This window comes from Penicillium expansum, assembly GCF_000769745.1.
Source record: "Penicillium expansum strain MD-8 chromosome Unknown contig68, whole genome shotgun sequence".
Taxonomy (NCBI): Eukaryota; Fungi; Ascomycota; class Eurotiomycetes; order Eurotiales; family Aspergillaceae; genus Penicillium; species Penicillium expansum.
Window position 1 is genome coordinate 1 of NW_015971391.1, and position 19,008 is coordinate 19,008.

Below are 19,008 nucleotides of genomic sequence, written 5' to 3' on the forward strand. Positions count from 1 at the left end.
CCCCCCCCCCCCCCCCCCCCCCCTCAATACATAATGTAAGATGGTTTGTCTAGTTTGAAAGGGTGCTGGAGAAAAAAAAGAAGACGGGATAGGGCAAGCCGAGGATTTGATTAAACTTCCATCCTGGGCCCTCTCGCTGAACCGCCCCACTTGATGATATCCCAAGGATTGGGCAACAAAAATGCAAAAAGTAATGGGACGAGCCGGGATCGAACCAGCGACCTTGCGAACTTCAATCGCACGCTCTCCCAACTGAGCTATCGTCCCATCTGGGATGAAGATCGTCGGCCAGATAGACACTATGACTTTCAGAGCCAGGCTCTGACCGTAATTGCCTATAGACATAGAGTTCGTACTTAAATCAGCACTACCGAGCTCCCGTAGGGCGCATGAGTCTAATGCAAAAACTAGTCTAGTGCAATGTCTCTTGCTATACGGAGTAAGTACCATTTGTATTCCGTACTAGAACTACCATACAAAACTGTATCTACGATCGGAATTTCTTAGAGAGCATATTGCTCAACCACAAGCTTGGAATAAAAATAGTCGGTCGCTCATGCGGCTTTGTCATGTCTTTTTAATAGTATTTTGAGGTATCTTCTCCCTTTCTCTATTGAGAAGACCTGTTAATTCTCAGGGATCAGGATTTTAACGCTAGCCCTAACTCGACATGCATTCTAGATTGCCAAGAATAGTGACTCCTACGGAATCGAGATTAGCGCCTTCAATGCAGTTGAGACCTACATCACTAGTTTCTTTCTGCATTGACCCTTAATATAGAAAAGAAATAAGGTAGTATCCGAATAAAATATGATATCAGAATTCCATTTTTCATGGGATTCCTCTGAAAGATACCCCGTACTGGGTGGTCTATATTCAAGGAGGCCTCAGGAGTGCAGTTTCTTTTATCTATTGTTTTAACGTAACAATATGGGATCGTCTATTAAACCCGCTTGGCTTCTTTAAATTACATAGTATGAAGTGGCTTCGATTCTTGGTCTCGGCTTATCTCCCGCACAGTTGATCTTGTAGTTGAGAAGTAGGAATTGGAATAATTTTTGATCCTGTACCCAGGACGTAGGTACCTTGTAGGTAGGTACATACCACCACCAACAAACAACCAATCAGACACAAAAAAAAATTGTGCGTCCGGTTTCAAGATTTGCGCCAACACCGTGCATTGGTCGGTCGAGTAGCAGGCAAAAATGCAAAAAATAATGGGACGAGCCGGGATCGAACCAGCGACCTTGCGAACTTCAATCGCACGCTCTCCCAACTGAGCTATCGTCCCATCTGGGATGAAGAGTGATGGCCAGATAGACGTCATCTCCCCATGTGCCGTATGCTGCTTATGGTATCTCAGTTAATAAATAATACATGATGTTGCCAGGTTAGGAGTCGAAGGGAAAGTAATAATAGAGCTTTAGATCAAATAGAATGATGGGACAAAGGCTTAGAATATCAATAACTCGGAGAAAGATATCAAATTAAGATTATTAAGTTAACGAGGCTAAGAACGAACCTAAATGGAAAATCATGATCTACGTCTTGATTCTAGCACACTAGCTTGACTAAATCTAACCCAAGTATTCCCCTCTCCAGTCGAATTTGGTAAGGCGTATGAGAAAAAGAAAATTGAGTAACATGTAGTTAATGAATGTAGGTGGGTAAGTTGTATTTTGTGCGATGGGGCGAGTCATGATGAACCGATCTTACGGAGGGGGGTGATTGAGGTTAAGTAGTTAAGCTAATTAGATGAACCAATCAAAAAATCATTTACACCCCCAATTGATCCATCTATCGTGATGATATCACAAAGATTGGACAGGAAAAATGCAAAAAGTAATGGGACGAGCCGGGATCGAACCAGCGACCTTGCGAACTTCAATCGCACGCTCTCCCAACTGAGCTATCGTCCCATTTGGGATGCAGACTGAGCGCCAGTCAGACATCATGAAGGCATAGGAAGGTTATTTCATCGCTTTCACCACCTTCAGCGTTTTAAACCGCGCCTACGGATGCAATATATGACCATGTTAGACCTTAGAGCTCACGGGTGACTATGAGAGGTGCAGCTTATAGAATATTCCAAATTAATGACCTAACATGTCAACCATAGTGCAGGTGGTCTCTTAGGATAATGTTAACTTCTTCCCGATTGTATCTATCTCGGATCTAATGCAGCGAGGTACCACAGTGCCACGTCCTTATATACTTGCTTTGTGCCCTTTATAATAAACCTTGTAATGTAACTAGCAGAGGAGCTGTAATTTTATCGTCCAGGAAAAAAGAAACTGACGTATTACGGAGTGTGACTACGGAGCTTGTAATGTACCTATGTACGTATTCTCGCCACTTCCTACGCTGGTTTCTTACCATCTAGTTGGGCTTGCACTAATGCCACTGCACATGGCCTGTATGGTTCGGAGATCGGTCATTGTTGGTTTGTAGTGTATATTTACATATATGTGGATCTCCGTACGTAAACTCGGACTATATATATTTCAGCGTTTTACTCCAGAGGCATACCTTGAACTTGTATTAAAGACAAACTATCTCATATCTATTTATTTAATTGTTCATCTAGACAGACACAAATATTAAATATGCTAATATGATACGCGCGCAAACCATGCAGAATACAAAGGGGCCCAAAAGAGTTGAATGAGATGATCCTAGGAGATACCTGGCAAACTTGAAAACCTATAGTGATGTTTGCGGTAAAAAGGTATGGCACAAGATTTGGGATGCTCAGCAGGAGAATAAGAAAAGGAAGTCATGGATACCTTTAGGTTAATTCTGGGGTTTTCTTAATACTCCGAGGCTACTAGTAGCTCTAACTAATTCCAAATCATCCTCGACTACAAAGATCTGTAAGAAATAGGGCTATGTACTATCATAGTGAGCATGACATCATCCCAAATGGGACGATAGCTCAGTTGGGAGAGCGTGCGATTGAAGTTCGCAAGGTCGCTGGTTCGATCCCGGCTCGTCCCATTACTTTTTGCATTTTTTGCTGCCAAAGTTGTTAGTTCGGAACCCGGAGTTAATGAATACCCGGGCTTCTATGAGGCGGAGGTCATAGCAAAATTCTCCACTATAAAATTCGTTATATCCAAGTCGGGGCCAACTTCGACTGATTAATGCTTCGCTAATCGATCCGCACTTCGTCCAAGATTGGAAACGGTCCACCCCCAGGAGGTCGCCCTCCGAGACTCCAGCCCTTTCTCTCTCGGGATGAATATCAGTCAATTATTACGCTCAAGGGTGATACAAAATATAAAAGATTGCTATAAGCGAGGAAGTTCGATCGATAAAAGTTGAGGAATGTTTGTTGGAGGATGTAAAGCCGATATAATAAATAACCATTCATTTAATCATATACGAGGGAGGACCTGGACTTTACCAAAACCTCTGTTTAACAAAAATTTATCGCATCTCAATTAATCCACTAAAACCATGCACGGAGTACGAGAGAGTGCTCTGTAACTATCTGCTACCTGTAACCTCCGTAAACCAATGCTTACATCAATGCTTACATAACAATGTCCGGGGAATAAAATAAACCTTGAAGGGACAGGTCAGACATTTGTGTAGGGGAGGACTAGGTCCCCGACTACAATATGTAATTGAATTGAATACCTTAAATATGGTACTTACATATATGTAGGTAGTATTCTGCCAGGAATGATCCATAGCCCAACCAATTAAGTGCCACTTGTATTCCGTACCCGTCGTATAAGTAAGTTAGTTAACAGCTACCTTTCATAGTATGTAGGCAATCAACTGAGATTCATGATGTCTATCTGGCCATCAACCTTCATCCCAGATGGGACGATAGCTCAGTTGGGAGAGCGTGCGATTGAAGTTCGCAAGGTCGCTGGTTCGATCCCGGCTCGTCCCATTACTTTTTGCATTTTTGTTGCCCAATCCTTGGGATATCTACGTAGCTACATAAATTAACATAAACCAGCAAGGCTAGATTCAACGAGATAAGATCTATGCCGGTAGCTAGGAACAGCACAAGCAACGGGGTACCTCAATTTGGCTTGACAACCTTGGAAACACCCTAAGTATAACATATCACAATAATTCCCTAGGTGGAAGAGAGTCGTGAAAACTAGCGAATTTGTATCGTGGAAGTGAGAAGCTTGTACCGAGATAGAAGGAAGCAAACTGATCTTATTGATAGATAGCTTGCCGTATATCATAGCCTGCTATGTTGGGAGCCCCACGCGACTGTGAGATTTTGGACAGCGTCCTCTGTGAGACGGCTTTGTCGAAGTGGTTTATTACCCATCTAATCTTCTTTAACCCGGGTGTTTCACCCTATCAGAAATGACATTCTCACGTTCGGGCAAAACCGAACTTATCCTAGGGACCATGCCCTAGTTTCAATGTAGATATCACCATATTCTGATTTGGGATCACTATATAGATTAGGCCAAAGAGCCACTTGTACGCTCATTGACGGTGGTATTCTAGAACGACTCCTCGCTCTTATAAAACTTTGGCTTTGGGTCGAGCTTGGAGAAGAGTTGACCCGTACTCTTGTTTACATTTTATATGATGCTGGGCATTCTTTTAATTTCCCATGAAGAGAAAAAAGTCAAATGTCAAATGGCAAATGTCAAACTCAGTAGTCTAGCAACTTGGTCTCTTCAACATTCTCATCTTTTAATAAACCATTTGTCTTAATTTCTCTGTACAACTTTCCTAAGAAAAACCAAAGTAGATATAAATCAATGCCATATAGAACGTGCCCGCCTCTGAGCCCTAATTATGTATCCTGGAAACAAACACGACATGTCAATCAAGACGGCAAAGGGAATCGCGGAAGTAAGGAGATATGTTAAGCTGAAATTTTCATCGGCAAGACGCGCACCCTAATCTGTCGCTTCTTACAGTTGGCTAGTCCCCCAGTGCGGGGCAGTTCATGTTGTCCCTAGCCTGCATACCCCTCGTACGATAAACACGGGTATCCGTTGTTTGAATCAGAGGATGGGGCCCCGCGTGGGGGAGGAACTGCCCTGTTAAGAAGCGCGGGACGTGAGGCTGTGCGGGAATGCGGGGAGAGGCCTTTGTGTGACGTTGAATATCACTGAACAAAGTAATAGATTATTTAATATTGAGCTTGAATTCCGAGGCTGTTTCACTATAGCGAGTAGAATGACAAGGGGGCATTGCAACCGTCAACATGGTAGGCCTGTGTTGTCGGCAAACGGGTATTTATATATATCACTGATCAATCCGCTAGGCAATCCAAACAAACCGCGGAGCCTCTATCGAAGACATTGTTGCTATCGGGCCCGATTCAGAGAGTATAGTGGCATGGTGTGAAAGATGTGGGATCAGGACAGAATCTCAAATCCGTCTTGTTAAACTGGCGCATATGGGATACCAGCATTCTGATCTGGATGAAATTGCTGTTTTTCTTCAAGGTATGTGTTTGAAATTGACTATTGCGATATCTATAAAGGGTCTTCATCTTTGGCTATTTCATAGATAGACTTAGGTATGATAATTGCAAAGCAGACTGAAGAGGAAGTTTGGTATCGAGGTTATGGGATCTACCTAGAGCCTATCCCAAACTTCTCGAGATCAACTATGAAACCGAAAAGCTGCGAGTTTGCCGGTTCCAGTGGTTTCAGCCAGGGCCTGCTGCAGTCCACAACGTCAGCCCATATACTATATAGATCCCACTCATGTACTCGCCGTTCCAAGAACAAAAACTCACTCTGAACAGCTGCATCACTGCGGTGTTTGTACTACAAATTTCGAAGCACTCGTCGAATTTTATACCAATAACTTCAATATCGTCCCAAAAGACTTCCTCTATATCGAGAAAGAAGGAAACAAGAAGAACGTGGCCCTATTTGCCCACATCGATCGAGGCGAAGAGCATGTCGACCACCGTACCTTCTTCATGAGCTCCAATCCAACAAGCCACGTCCACCACTGCTCGTTCGAAGTCCATTACTTCGACACACATAAGCTCGGCCACCAATGGCTTGATAAGAAAGGATACAAGTCTGTGTGGGGTGTTGGTCGGCATATTCTCGGATGCAGATCTTCGACTACTGGTGGGACACGAGGGGAGATATGATTGAGCACTATGCAGATGGGGACCTAGTGAATGATCAGAAACCCATCGGGGATGGACCGGCGGGTGATGGGCCTCTCGCTGTTTGGGGATCTGAAGTTCCTTTGTAGCTTTTGCAGTGATAGTTTTACATTATAGAAGCCTATAAGGGAATTTCTGTGGTCGAAGTAGGAAGGGCTGCAAGTGGATAGGACTAGGGATGGGGATACCACCTCTTATAACTATAATCGACAAAATTCCTTTTACTTTCCATCCGAAAAGTATCATTTAACTAGCTGCGCAGCAGGATTGTTCATTATTTCGGGATCTGAAGATAAACTCCGTTGCCGAGATTGACCTTTCCTTACATTTATCTTGTGTATCAAGTTCCCAATTATTTCAAATGGGTGGATGGAATGAAAAGAAGAGCCTCAAAAACAATAGGAATACCAGGAATTAGTGAAGCTTAAATCCCCAAGATAACTATGGAAAGAGAAAGTAAACCCAAACTAAAACCAAGACGTAAACAACAAAACAGCATAAAATTGACTACATAACCAAAACCGAACAGAAAAACCACAGCGGGTATAGAAAGCACTTTCATTGATCTCATTGCCTCACAAGACAGGGATCTCACGACCACCCCTCCATAGGCAGCGGCACACCCTCCCATTCATTGCCCTGTGTCGCAGGAGCAGTGACCTCCTCCTCGCAAGCCCCACCGAGGATCTCCTCAGCAGCACCCCAGCCCATAGACTCAAGTTCACGAACAAAGAAATCACGCTCTTCCTCCATCATAGAGGCACCCTCATCACCACCCATGACATCCTTGTACTGGCGCAGATGCCACCAGTGCGTAAGACCGCGAAGCGCCTGTTCTAACGGCAACGCCTCTTCAACCTCAGCATCGACGTCAGAGCCAGCGAGCCAGTCGTCGCGCAGCTCGGGGCGGCAGTACAGGTAGATAGCGGTGATGACGCGCATGTTACTCTGGCGCCATTTGCGACCGCAGTAGGGGACTTGGGATTTGAAGAGTTTGAGGGTGTAGAAGCGGAGGTGTGGATCTGGGATCTTGAGACCCTTGCGGAGGATGTTGCTTGATTTGTACTGCACTAGTAGAAGGCAGCGGTGTGCTTTGTTGCGCGTGATCTTTTGCATGACGTGTAGGTAGTTGATGGCGGAGAAGAAGCTTCGGAAGGAGAATACTTTGATTGGTTCTTTGGGGAGGGGAGCGGTTGGGTAGCCTAGTTCGTCCACTTCTGGGCGTGCCGGTCCGTTGAGGATGTCCGCTAGGGATTCTTCTTCGGAGAGACCTGGCATACTGCCGTTTGCTGTTGGGTCGGAGCGGTGCCGGGCGATTGGGGGTGGCATGGCTTCGTCTTCGCTTTCAGTGTCGCCGCAGGAGTCATCTTCGGTTTCTTGGGGGAAGTCCGTGTTGCTTTGACAGAAGTGGAAGAAGCTGGATTTTGTGTTAGCGGGTGAACTAGCTTAGTGAATAAACTTGAGTAACGTACGATAAGTCCTCGCGGTCATTCTTGTGTGCCACCGTTTGATCAACATCTTGGTGTGCAAACATTTTGAGGATCAAAGGGATGTAGTTGGAGTCGAGCAACAGCTGTGTCATGTATTCAAATTTTAAAATATCTTGATTGGTTAGCACACCGTCATTCAAAAAAAAAAAAGGAATTGGAATGTAGACTCACGAGATCGCTTAAACCACTTCAGGAGAAGCAATAGAGTTCCAGATACGGCTTTCCCGGTGATTTCGCGAAGTCGAATGTTGTCTAGCTCATCGATGGATGCATCAGAAAGGAGGTTCTGAGAGGAGCCATTGATGGAATGACTGTTATTAAAATTCGTGTTAGAACACATTCGTTGTTATTTCGAGTGTCTGAGCTCACCTCATGCCCTGTGTAGTCTGGCTAGCAGCCTGGTTGACCACTGCGCTGACATTTGTCAGGATGATTTTCAAGAATACGATGGTGATGGACTGAAGGTGCGATAGAGTATTGGTCTTGTAAATAGTAAGCAAATGTCGAAATTGGGTCTCGATAGCGTGCACTCACATAAAACGAGTCAACCGCATCCAGACGCCGCTGGATATCAGGATCATCCGTCTCTTTCTCCACTGGTTTTGGTTTAGGTTCGGCCTTCTCCTCGTCACCCGACAAATCTAGATGTTCAAAATCATCCGGTAGATCATCCGAGATGTTGTCGGGGAAATGAGCAGCGTCCTCAGAGTTCCAGCCACGGTCGTACTGCATAAAGTGTTCACGCTCCTGCCAGAGCTGTCGCATCGCACGGGTCATTTTCACATGGGTCGAAAAGAGCTTTCCGGCCTCGATAATTGACGCAGGGACATCGCTACCTTCCCATCTCTTTCCTACCAAGGTATCCTGGAGTTCTGTTGTGCCCTTTCCGCCAATGCGGTTGCTGGAATCGTCTAGGGGAGGGTACATGAAGGGGAAATTCTGGTTGGTCTGATAATTCTGTTTCTTCCCAGCTTTCCCTCCTGGGCCGGCGGGGGATGGTGGTGGGGATGGCGCTGGGGTTGCAATATGAACGGCCTGTTGAAGAATAGACCCATTTCCACCGGATATCGAGGGGGCAACACCACAAAAAATACCACTGGACGAGTTCATCTTGGCTGCATTGTGTGGAAGAGGGGGTAGAATTGAGTTGTTTTCCAATTCCAGTGGAACGACAAGTGGCGGAGGGTTGTAAGCTGGGTATTTGGAAGTGATTTCCTGGCGGAAGAGATGGTAGTCCAGAGGGGAGGCATGTAGGAATGGTGTCCTGCGTTTGGAATCATCCTCCTCAGAGGAAACTGCAGGCTCTAGTACCTCCTTTGCGCGCTTCAAATCATCAGTCCCGCCAAAGACGAGAAGCAGCGATTTCCACAACAACAGAAGGATCCTGGTCAGCGGGATATTGGCAGATTCGTCCCAGCGTAGCCGAGCGATGATTTCAACAATGGAGACCAGCAAGCTAGGATTTGAGCTGGTCAGTGCATCGCGGATTGAGCTGCACTGAGGGTCACGCGCCTGTTGCCTGCGACCCACTTCCACAGCAAAATATAAACTTGTAAGGACCAGGTTGGCCTCGCGCTCAGGTGCTGCAATATCGCCAGGGTTAATTCGCTCGTAATCGATGTCACTGGAGTCCGACCCGAATGCTGAGCGGGTCTTATCAAAAAGCCGGCACATGTATTGTATCAAAGCGGTAACGCCCGAGCATTCCTGGAGAAGGGAAACATTCTCCTCGATGCATTGAATCTGCATTGACTTGAGCAGTGGCGTTTCAGCTGCTGACTCTGAATTTCCATCTGAAGGGTAGTCGGGCGCCACTCTCCCACCACTGAGACCCCATACACCGGTGACAACATAGCAAATGGTTTCAAGGGCTTCCAATCGCGCGGGGGCTTCAGTAAGCTGCAGGTCCTCAAGCATTCGAGCAACAAACGAGCGACGTAAATCCTTGGATGCGTCAAGCCACGACACCCCGGGCGTGTCTCGCTGGCGTCGCTGGTAAAATGTGAGCCATTTCTTGTTAAAAGTCGCCTTCGTGCCCATCAACATGACACGATCAAAGGCATTATACTGGAACCACTCATCGAGCTCATCGGGAAAAGATTGGGCATCGGCATATTCAAAAGCATAGGCTGGTTGCTCGATCTTGGGCATTTCGCCCACCAGCTTCCGCAACTCCGATAAGCTCAGAGAGCTTGCACCACGGTCCGTATTCTCCTGGACGGGAGCTGGAGGGGGCGGCTGCATTGGAGGAGGTGGAGCAGAGCCTTCGCGACGAAGCTCCGGTCGTTTCATGGATTTTTCGGGCGCAGAGGGCGCCGTCTCAGGAGCGGGCGCGGCCTGTTCGGCCTGTTCCTGGCGGAGCCCCTCAGCCACCTCCTCCATGAGTTGATCGTCTGAAACTGGCGAAATATCAGTCCCTGTTTGGTCGACCTCATCTGCCTTGACAATATGATGCTCCTGCATAGTGGCTTCGGGTGGATCTGAAGGCACGTCCATCATTGGGGACTTGACTTGTTGAATTGTTGTGTTCCTGGCAGAAAGTTGTTCGGTGGATCACCAAAGTACCAACGCTCCATACATTAAGCAAAAAAGCGAAAAGAAAGGAGCGCAAAAATAATATGAAACTCATGCAAATGGACCACTACGCATTTTGTAAGTCTTCGCAGTGCACGAGAGGTGTTGATGCGGGAGGCCATCTGACACGTGACCATACTACAATGCTATTGTATGTTTATTTTGAGATTTACGATCATGAATTCAGTAAAAACGAATTGAATCAAATCAATTTCAAGCAGTTATCAACAGGCAGGTATTCGCTCGCTACTATGATAGGTACATGCTAAAAGGAGGGGGGAGGGAGGATCCCTCCAGGGCTTACTCCGACTTCTTACTAAGACCGCGACGCTTCAATCTCTGAGACTCCCAACGTTGCCAGCCAGCCTCAGCCAGGTCTTCACTTACGACCAGATCACGGATTCTGACCAACCGAGATACAGTGGTCTCCATGGCCCATTCAACCAAACCAGAGCTTCGGAGCAGGCTGGTGACCACGAACCAGCCAGAAGCGCATACGAATCCAGCGGCACAGCCGGCAAGGACTTGTCTCGGGGTGTGGTAGTTGAGGTAGACCCGACTGGCAGCGACACCAGCAGCTCCAATGCAAAGGGCCAGCATGACCAGGACTCGTAGGAGGACGGCGACATTGGGGTAGGAGCTGGCGGAAGCTTGGCTGTGACGGAAGAGAAGGAAGAAGGTGAGGTAGACGGAGAAGAAGGTCATGAATTGGGCGTGTGAAGATGGCATTCCATATCCCTTGCCGAACATTTCTGTGAATTACACGTGTTAGTTTGGGAAGGTGCCCACGAGACCATCGACGACAACTTACCCTTCGGTCGCTCTTCCTTGATCAAACGTTTGAGGACAAAGTTTACGGCCTCACAGCCCAGCTGTCCTACAAACATCAAGATGACTTCCACCTCCCTTGTTGACCAGATCAAGGTTGCATAGGAAACGCATAGTGCCTGTGGGATCAGGGCCAGCCATGCTGAGGCAAAGGACAGTTGGTCCTCGGGGTTCTAGAATCAAGTTAGTGGCAAGTATAACAAGAATAACAACCATAGAAATGAAGTAACTAACGTAGTGAACATGAGTCAGAGACAACGACGCCAGCGGAGTGTCTCCCATGGTGGATAAAAAGAGTGAATAAGGGAAGTTTAGAAGATCCAAAAGTCCCCTAAACTTGGAGATTGCCTTTTTCAGGGATATCCCAGGGCCAAGACCAGAGCCCTGGAGTGCCAAGACTTTTTCTGTCTTATCGACGATAAGGAGATTGGGCAGCGGGGACCACTTCGACTTTCCAAATGCTTTTTTTTCCCTTCAAATTTTAGGCATCCGAAGGGATTTGCCATTCTTTTGGGATCTTGATATTTGGTGTCTCTTTTTGCTTTCTTCCTTTCTTCTCTGTCTTCCTTGTCTACTACCTCACTTTCAAACAATGACGCCGTTGTTCTCTCTCCAAACCCCAGACTCTCTATTGCATCATCTTTTGGACCCCTCCCGACTTTCTGCCGAACATTGGCCCATAGAAGGAATACTCGGAACATCTTCATCTTTGGTTGGTCTGACTTTGTTTTACCAGGGTCTCAAGTCGCAACGCTGATTCGAAGTGATCTTCCTGCAGGATATAACCCCCCCTTTTGTGCCCGATCGTCCTTAGTGACAGTTCACTTGCGATCGGTCATCATTATTACATTTCAAGGTTTTTTTTTTTTACGACAGTCATGAGCTAGCGTTGCTAGAATTTCTTGCAGGAGACATTTTGTCTTCAAATTGCGATCCACTAGCATCATACCGGAGGCAAATATACAAATACCCCCCCACCTGAGAAATCTTCACAAGTGATCGTATTCGGTTTCATCCCGCCATGACCGAACTCGACTTCCCGGAGGATGATCGCTCGGTCGAGCTTTCCTCGATTGCTGCTATCTTCCCAGAAATTCAAATCGATCCTTCCTCTCCGTTCAAAGCCGTTCTTGATCTTCCTGTCGCACCTTCCGCCCCAACCTCAATATGGTTTCAGCAACCTCTCGATGTCGCAGCTGCCGCTATTACACCTCCAACCTCATTAGACGAGTCGAAAGGAGAACTAGACCAGCCGCCCATTAAAGACATCCATCTCCTCTCGCACTTGCCTCCGCTCAATCTCGAGATTGAATTGCCAGAGGGTTACCCAGCCGAAAAGCCGCCTATCGTTCATCTGAAGACAATCCCCTCATGGCTACCTTCCTCGGTCATCGATCAATTATCCAGCGATTGCCACCGACTCTGGGAAGAATGTGGAAAGGATCTGGTTGTCTTTACCTACATCGACCACCTCCAGCAGCTTGCAGAAACAACTTTCAACATTCAGGATTCATCTGGAGAAGTATGTTTGTCGCGGGACTTGAAAATCGGACTACTGGACTACAACAAAAAAGCCGAGCGGGAAAAGTTTGAACAGGGGACTTTTGAATGTGGGGTATGCCTTGAACCGAAGAAGGGTACAGTTTGCTATCGATTACTTCGCTGCTCCCACGTGTTCTGCATCAAATGCTTGCAGGATTTCTACAACTCCTGTATCACTGAGGGTGATGTTGACAATGTGAAATGCATGGCGCCGGATTGCGAGTACAACAAGCGACCTGCAGTTGCACCGCGCGACGGCCAGACCCCGCCCCGCAAGAAGCGCGATCGCACCCTAGGACCAAGCGAGCTACTCCAGATACCTCTGACCCCTGAAATGGTGCAACGATACGCATTTCTCAAGAGAAAGAAAAAGATTGAAGCCGACAAAACTACAGTCTACTGTCCGCGGCAATGGTGCCAGGGAGCTGCACGGTCTAAGCGTCACCCCAAGCCAGAAGATCCCATGTCGGATGACTTGGATAGTTCGGACGAAGAAGATGGATCCGAGCCCCGCAGCGAAGTGCAAGATGGGGAGCTTCCTCCCATGGCGGAGCGTGTGTCTATCTGCGAAGATTGTAACTACGCATTCTGCTGCGTCTGCAAGAAGGGCTGGCATGGCGAGTTGGTACGCTGCTTCCCACGCCGCGACGGCGAGCCCACCGAGGAGGAAAAGGCAACCGAAGAGTACCTGCGCCTGTACACTACCCCTTGCCCGACTTGCAACGTGCCCTGCCAGAAGCAAATGGGATGCAATCACATGCGTTGCTTCCAGTGTGACACACACTTCTGCTACCTTTGCTCGGCCTGGCTATGTGCAGACAACCCGTACAGGCATTTTAACGACGAGAAAGGCCAATGCTTCAACCGTCTCTGGGATTTGGAAGGTGGTGATGGCATCAATCCCGACGGAGCCGAGGCACTCCACCGCATCCCAGACGCCCTCCTAGAATTTGACGACGACCCAGCGGTGGTAGCCATTCACGAAGAAACCGACGAAAGTGATGACGACCGCCCCGCATTTGAATTCGATAACGACGAAGACGACCTCCACCGACACCCTCCTCCTCCCGCCCCCGTTCCACCCCAAGTCAACCGTGGTGGTGGCAGACCCGGCCAGCGTGATCATGCAGCTGCCCGTGCTGCTGCCGCTGAACGTCAAGCCCAAGCTCGCGCCATGGCTGAGGTACGGAACCGAAATGCGAGACGACAGGCCAGACGCCCTGTTCGATGGGCAGAAGCTCCTCCCCAACGGCTCCCTGCGCAGGCAGGTGATCCCAGACATCCTGTCCAGTGGGCGGAGGTTCCTGAAGAACCATTGGCAGATGAAGAGGGTCCCATCCGATGGGAGGCTATTGCAATCCGACCAGGTAGAGCACAGGCACATCCTGGTCTTCAGCGATTTTTGGATCTAGTACAAAACGACCGTGAAGACGAATGGGACAGTGATGAGATGGATGATGACTTCTAGATTGAAATTCTACGTGCACGACTCAATATTCAACCGCACATACGATTTTCTTCCCTTTCAAAAACCGTCTTAATGACATTGATGCATACAACGAATTCATGTTCTTTTCTTTCCCTTTCTTCCTTTCCTGATTTGTGTTCTTCATCAATTCCCCCTTTGTCTTCTTACATCACGTTTCGTTTCCCTTCTGCTTTTTTGGTTCTTTTCTCTGCTTTCGTTCCTATTTGCTTCTGATTTTCATATACTAGGTCTTTCTTCTCTGGCAAAGCGCAGCCAATGTTCATACATACTTTCCCATGCATATAGCGTGTGTTGCTAGTGCCTTGCCTATTTGATATTCTGCTTTTCTATCTGGTATATCATTAATTTCATCATGGTCGATCGTTTGGCAGTCTTTTCCCGATTATACATAGAAATGCTTCGCACATTTCATGCATTTTACCGCCTTCCTTCACATACATCTAAAACGATGTCACAAGACCGTACGCAACTCATTTACAATAATAGTAAATGAAAAACAAAAACATACAACAGTGAGGATTCGCTGGTGGTCACCCACCCAACTACTAACTCACCGGCGTGTGGCTTAAGTACGGCTGAGCGGACGGGAAGCCCTGTTTTCCACACCCTATGGTCGTATGTATCATATTAAGGATAGGAGAGGAAGATATAGTAAGGCTAGATCTAGTGTTCTTTGGTTGTAAAACACGGGCACATGGATTTGTTATCCTCTATAGTCATTTAACCGGACCAGATGTCTGCAACAGCTTTGGATCACGCATGGGTATAAAATGTCATTTTGGTTATGACTGCCGCCTTCTCAAAGTAGTTCGAGGAATCATTGCCTCTATTGATGTATTCGTAAGGGTTTCTTGTTCTTTATCAATTACTTGGTCATCTCTATTTCAATAGGGACTCTATGTACGCACGATATTAATACAAAGCCATGATTTTTCATGGTAATACATAACTCATGCTCTAATCCCACATGACAAATCCCTTATTATAAGTTTCCATCTCCAACTTCCCCACAGTCAACCCAAACTTGGAGTAAGTCTCACAAATCTCCTCCCAAACAATCTCATAACTACTTTTCTCACAATCATCATCCGAGTCATCACCCGTACAAGCGAACCCAGAATCCGTCACAAGCACAAGATCAAAGTCCGCAATCATATCCCTCCAATCCTTATTAATCCTATCCGTAACGAGAGAAGTATTCGGAGACACAATCTCAACCGGCGCATTGACAGGCTTGGCTCCACCCAGACAAATCGCAATCCACCAGCGATTCCACTCATTGCGTGTTAAACAAACAAGAAGTCCAAACAAAGTCCCCATGCGAAGTCCCTCATCTTGCCGTGCTGCCCTTTCTTGTGACCAACCAAGACCCATGGGCCCGACCCCCTTACTAAAACGCCCGATCGTGAAGACTGGCGGTTGTTGCGTCAGCATACGGCGCCAGCTTGCTTCGGGCCGGAGATATCTCTCTCTCTTGTCCGCGCTTTTTGTAAGATCGAAATCACAGAGTTCAATGTCCTCTATTTCTGTGCCAGCACTGGCACCTCGCAGGTCGTTTGTTGGAAATGCTCGTGCTAGCATGGGGTTGGAGACTCGTGTGCCTGTCTCGCTTTTTTCGCTGGCTGGGATGAAAAATAGGGCTTCTTGCAGTGAGCGCGATTTGCGGATTGTCTCTGCCCAGGCGTGACAAACACTTTGGGCGACGAATAGGGTGCGCATGTCCATTTGTTGGAGGATTGATATTACAATCTCCGGGATCGCGAGAGCCCTGGTCTGGGCTGGGTGTTGGATCTGCATCCTTTATAGTCTGGGATCCTTTTGGAAATTGGAGCTTGTACTTCCGGTCGTGTGATTACCTGGGCTGGTTGAGGCTCGAGGGGCTTGTTATTGTTATTTATCCTCGCATGACTCAGCTGGGCTAAAGTGGGCTTGACTACATTAGGATCCCGCCATTTGTACTTTGGTGATGATGGAGTCATCTGCAATGCTAAGCCTAGAAAAACTAACCTCGGGAGTACATAGCACGTCTTAACAACTTTTTTTTAGTGCCCAACAAGCTATTGACTGTGATCAGAACTCATTAGAAATACAAGGAGCTGTGTGGAATTGACTATTTACTAGAACCGGACAACTAAAAGGCACATGAAGTGGGAAAGAAAGGGAAAAAAAACGACAAAACGATCACAACATTGTGAATGATCTCAAAGGATACCATCGATTGACACCAAATGGGGTCCTGTCCACCGAGAGCACCCCCATTGCATTGCACATGGAGTGCAAGGACCGAAGATCAGTGCGGCTTACACGCGCCTCCAACCACGTATGGGTTAGTGACCATGTCAGTGAGGTTATTGTCCTTGATGCAACACACGGGTTTGCCATCTGCATCCGGGATTGCTTGGGATTCGCCGTCGTACATGCAATTGTCCTCTCCATAGTAGATATCGCCGTACGATTTTGGCCAGGAGAAAGTAATCTTGCATGTTGCCTTGACAGAAAATTCGGCAGTGTTATCTCCATCAAATTGTCCGTAGAGAGTTGCACTGAGCGTATCACCATTTCCTGGATCATCAACCTCTATAGATAAAACTGTAAGCCTGAATTCAGAACTCAAGATGGTGCAACTACTTACTGAACGTACTGCAAACAGGTGTATCACCATTAGCAGTAATCCATCCCTTATTTACATGCTAAACCGGTGATTAGCAGTTAGTATCACGTTTGAAAAGTCAAAGACAGGTTGGACATACAATGGTAGTTCCTGCGTTGTTGAAGTTCTCAGGTGAGTCGCAAGGCCAAAATGGAGAGTTTGCTTGGTGGTTGGAAACGATAGCCTGCTTGGTCTTCGCCAGGCCCTCGCATACGGGGATATTGAAGAAGCCAGGGTAACGGATTCGCTTCCCATATTGATCGGCATTTTCATCCATCTCAATCTCATCCGTGCCCGGCGATTTGTAGCCATTTTTGTAGCCATTTTTGTAGCCGGCGTTCTCATATCCGGTCATTGCACTTGCAACAATGTCATCAATGGTAATGCCTCCCCATTTACTTCCAGAGAGGTTGCTACTATCCACTCCGGGTAGTGGTGTGAAGTGGACTTGGTTGAAAAAGTCCCACTCATTAACATTCACAAGGAAAACCAGTTTCTCCCTCCAGCACACGCGTGTGCTTGCAGAGTCTGCGTCAGTCATAATATTGTAATCGCTGATCTCAGGTATCTCAGCGGCCTTGTTATCACAGCTGAAGTCCGTCTTCCTGTGGTAGACATTCCGATTAGCACCATTTTTTCAAGTAAAGATTTAGGTCATATTACAAGATAATTGGATGAGCGCCGGCGTTCTGGGAGGCGGTCTTCCACGCAGTAGGCATCAGTTGACCATAGAGTACCGCCTGCAAATCCTTTGACATCTGATCTTCGTCCAGTCTGTTTGGCATGGCGTTCATCTTGCCATCATCGATAAGGATTTCAAGGTCGTTCAGTGATGATTCCTCGCCCGAAAAGATGTTCTTTAGATATGAGGCCTCGGTATCCTTCCAAGCCGCAAATATGTCGCCGAGAGCGGAGCTTAGTGAATTCTGAGCTCCAAGTTTATCATGAACTCTATTCCGGTTAGCAAGGACAGTCTCCTAGGAAGTTGGAAGGTCATGTATAAACTTACTGAGGAGCATTATTTCTGATCCAGGTCGCCGTGATACCATAAATTTGGTACGTCATGTCGTTAGCATACGCTTTACCATCGAATGAGAACTGCTTTCCCCTCAACGCCTCTTCCATCTTCTTTTTGGTCATTAACGGATCTTTGAAAGTCACTGTCTTAGCAGTACCAGAGCCACTATCGCCATGATCGCCGCCAGAGCCACGAGCGCGAGGCCTTACACTCTCCACACGGCTAGTGGATATACCCGAGGCTGCTCTTGCGACATCCTTTTCAACTGTACTTTGGTTAATCTATGATCCGGATGTTTTGGAATGGAAAAGGTTGCCTTTACTTACCGACACTAAAAAATGCCGAAACACTAAAGCCCATCATGGTGGTCAAGGCATCAAAAATTGCCAGGATTATCTGGGTGTCATCACTCTGGGGAGCAAAGATGGAGGATAATTCCCCTATCTTGCTTTGGATTTCAATCATTGCCGTATTCAGTGCGTCGTACATCTTACTGTGCAGCTGTAATAATTTTTTTAATTAGTATGCTCTACTTGAGGGTTGAATTCGGGACACCCGCAAGAGCTTACCTGATGGATACTGGAGAAAGCATTCAAGATAAGGTAGCTATCTGCTGTCAGCATGACTGTAATGATACTAGGCGAGACATATGATTGAACCCATACCCTGCTGGATGATCGACATCCTTGCACTGGACAACGGAAGAGCATGGGACGCTCCCTGTATCTTTGCAGTTCCATTGCTCTGGACCGTGGAAGTAGTAACTGACGAACTCCGGAAATGCGAGGTTACGATACATGCCATCCTTAGCTCCACTCTGCCACTCGTCAAGCATCGTGTTCCAGGCTCCCGGAACGCCTGCCAAATACCATCGATCAACGAAGGCGACAGTAGCATTTTCAATAGAATTTTGGTCACATTTTGCCGATGTCCAAAGGGATGAGATATTCTGACCAGCGTCTGCCGCATCGGGTGCTCCAGTTGCCACAGCCGAAGCGAGCGCGATAACACGGGTTGCCTGAAGGTGCTGAAGAGGAGACTGCTCGGGCATGAGGCACTCCTCCATAAGGCCTGACTGCCATACCACTGGCCGGAGCCAGGAGGTAAAACAGTGTACCAAATTGGCTGAAATGCATCGGGGTGTTTCGCCTTGAGGCCGATGAGATGAGTGACGAAATAGAACAACTAAGCCAACAACTGCAGATGTAGTTTGCTTGGAATCTGTCTTCGATGGAAGCAAAGGGCCATATTTATACACAATATTCTACATGGCCTCCGAACACGCAGAGTCGT

General features: G+C 47.1%; 3 protein-coding genes across 3 annotated transcripts; 1 reads left to right on the forward strand and 2 right to left on the reverse strand.

Annotated features, from left to right (window-relative positions):
- Positions 1-6,715: 6,715 nt before the first annotated feature.
- On the reverse strand, positions 6,716-11,298 carry PEX2_025120 (Phosphatidic acid phosphatase type 2/haloperoxidase; the record flags this gene model as incomplete). Its single annotated transcript, XM_016739787.1, has 8 exons — positions 6,716-7,541; positions 7,597-7,726; positions 7,786-7,925; positions 7,984-8,096; positions 8,149-10,144; positions 10,493-10,940; positions 11,000-11,189; positions 11,251-11,298. 8 exons carry the CDS (start codon positions 11,296-11,298, stop codon positions 6,716-6,718), a joined length of 3,891 nt encoding a protein of 1,296 aa, XP_016596610.1.
- Positions 11,299-12,037: 739 nt separating this feature from the next.
- PEX2_025130 (RBR-type E3 ubiquitin transferase) lies at positions 12,038-14,026 on the forward strand (the record flags this gene model as incomplete). Its single annotated transcript, XM_016739788.1, has 1 exon — positions 12,038-14,026. The coding sequence occupies one exon, from the start codon at positions 12,038-12,040 to the stop codon at positions 14,024-14,026; it is 1,989 nt and encodes a 662-aa protein (XP_016596611.1).
- A 978-nt stretch (positions 14,027-15,004) lies between these two features.
- Positions 15,005-18,781, reverse strand: PEX2_025140 (uncharacterized protein; the record flags this gene model as incomplete). Its single annotated transcript, XM_016739789.1, has 9 exons — positions 15,005-15,825; positions 16,352-16,624; positions 16,680-16,737; positions 16,798-17,302; positions 17,361-17,648; positions 17,707-17,980; positions 18,042-18,216; positions 18,285-18,321; positions 18,381-18,781. The coding sequence occupies 9 exons, from the start codon at positions 18,779-18,781 to the stop codon at positions 15,005-15,007; spliced, it is 2,832 nt and encodes a 943-aa protein (XP_016596612.1).
- Between the last annotated feature and the right edge of the window lie 227 nt (positions 18,782-19,008).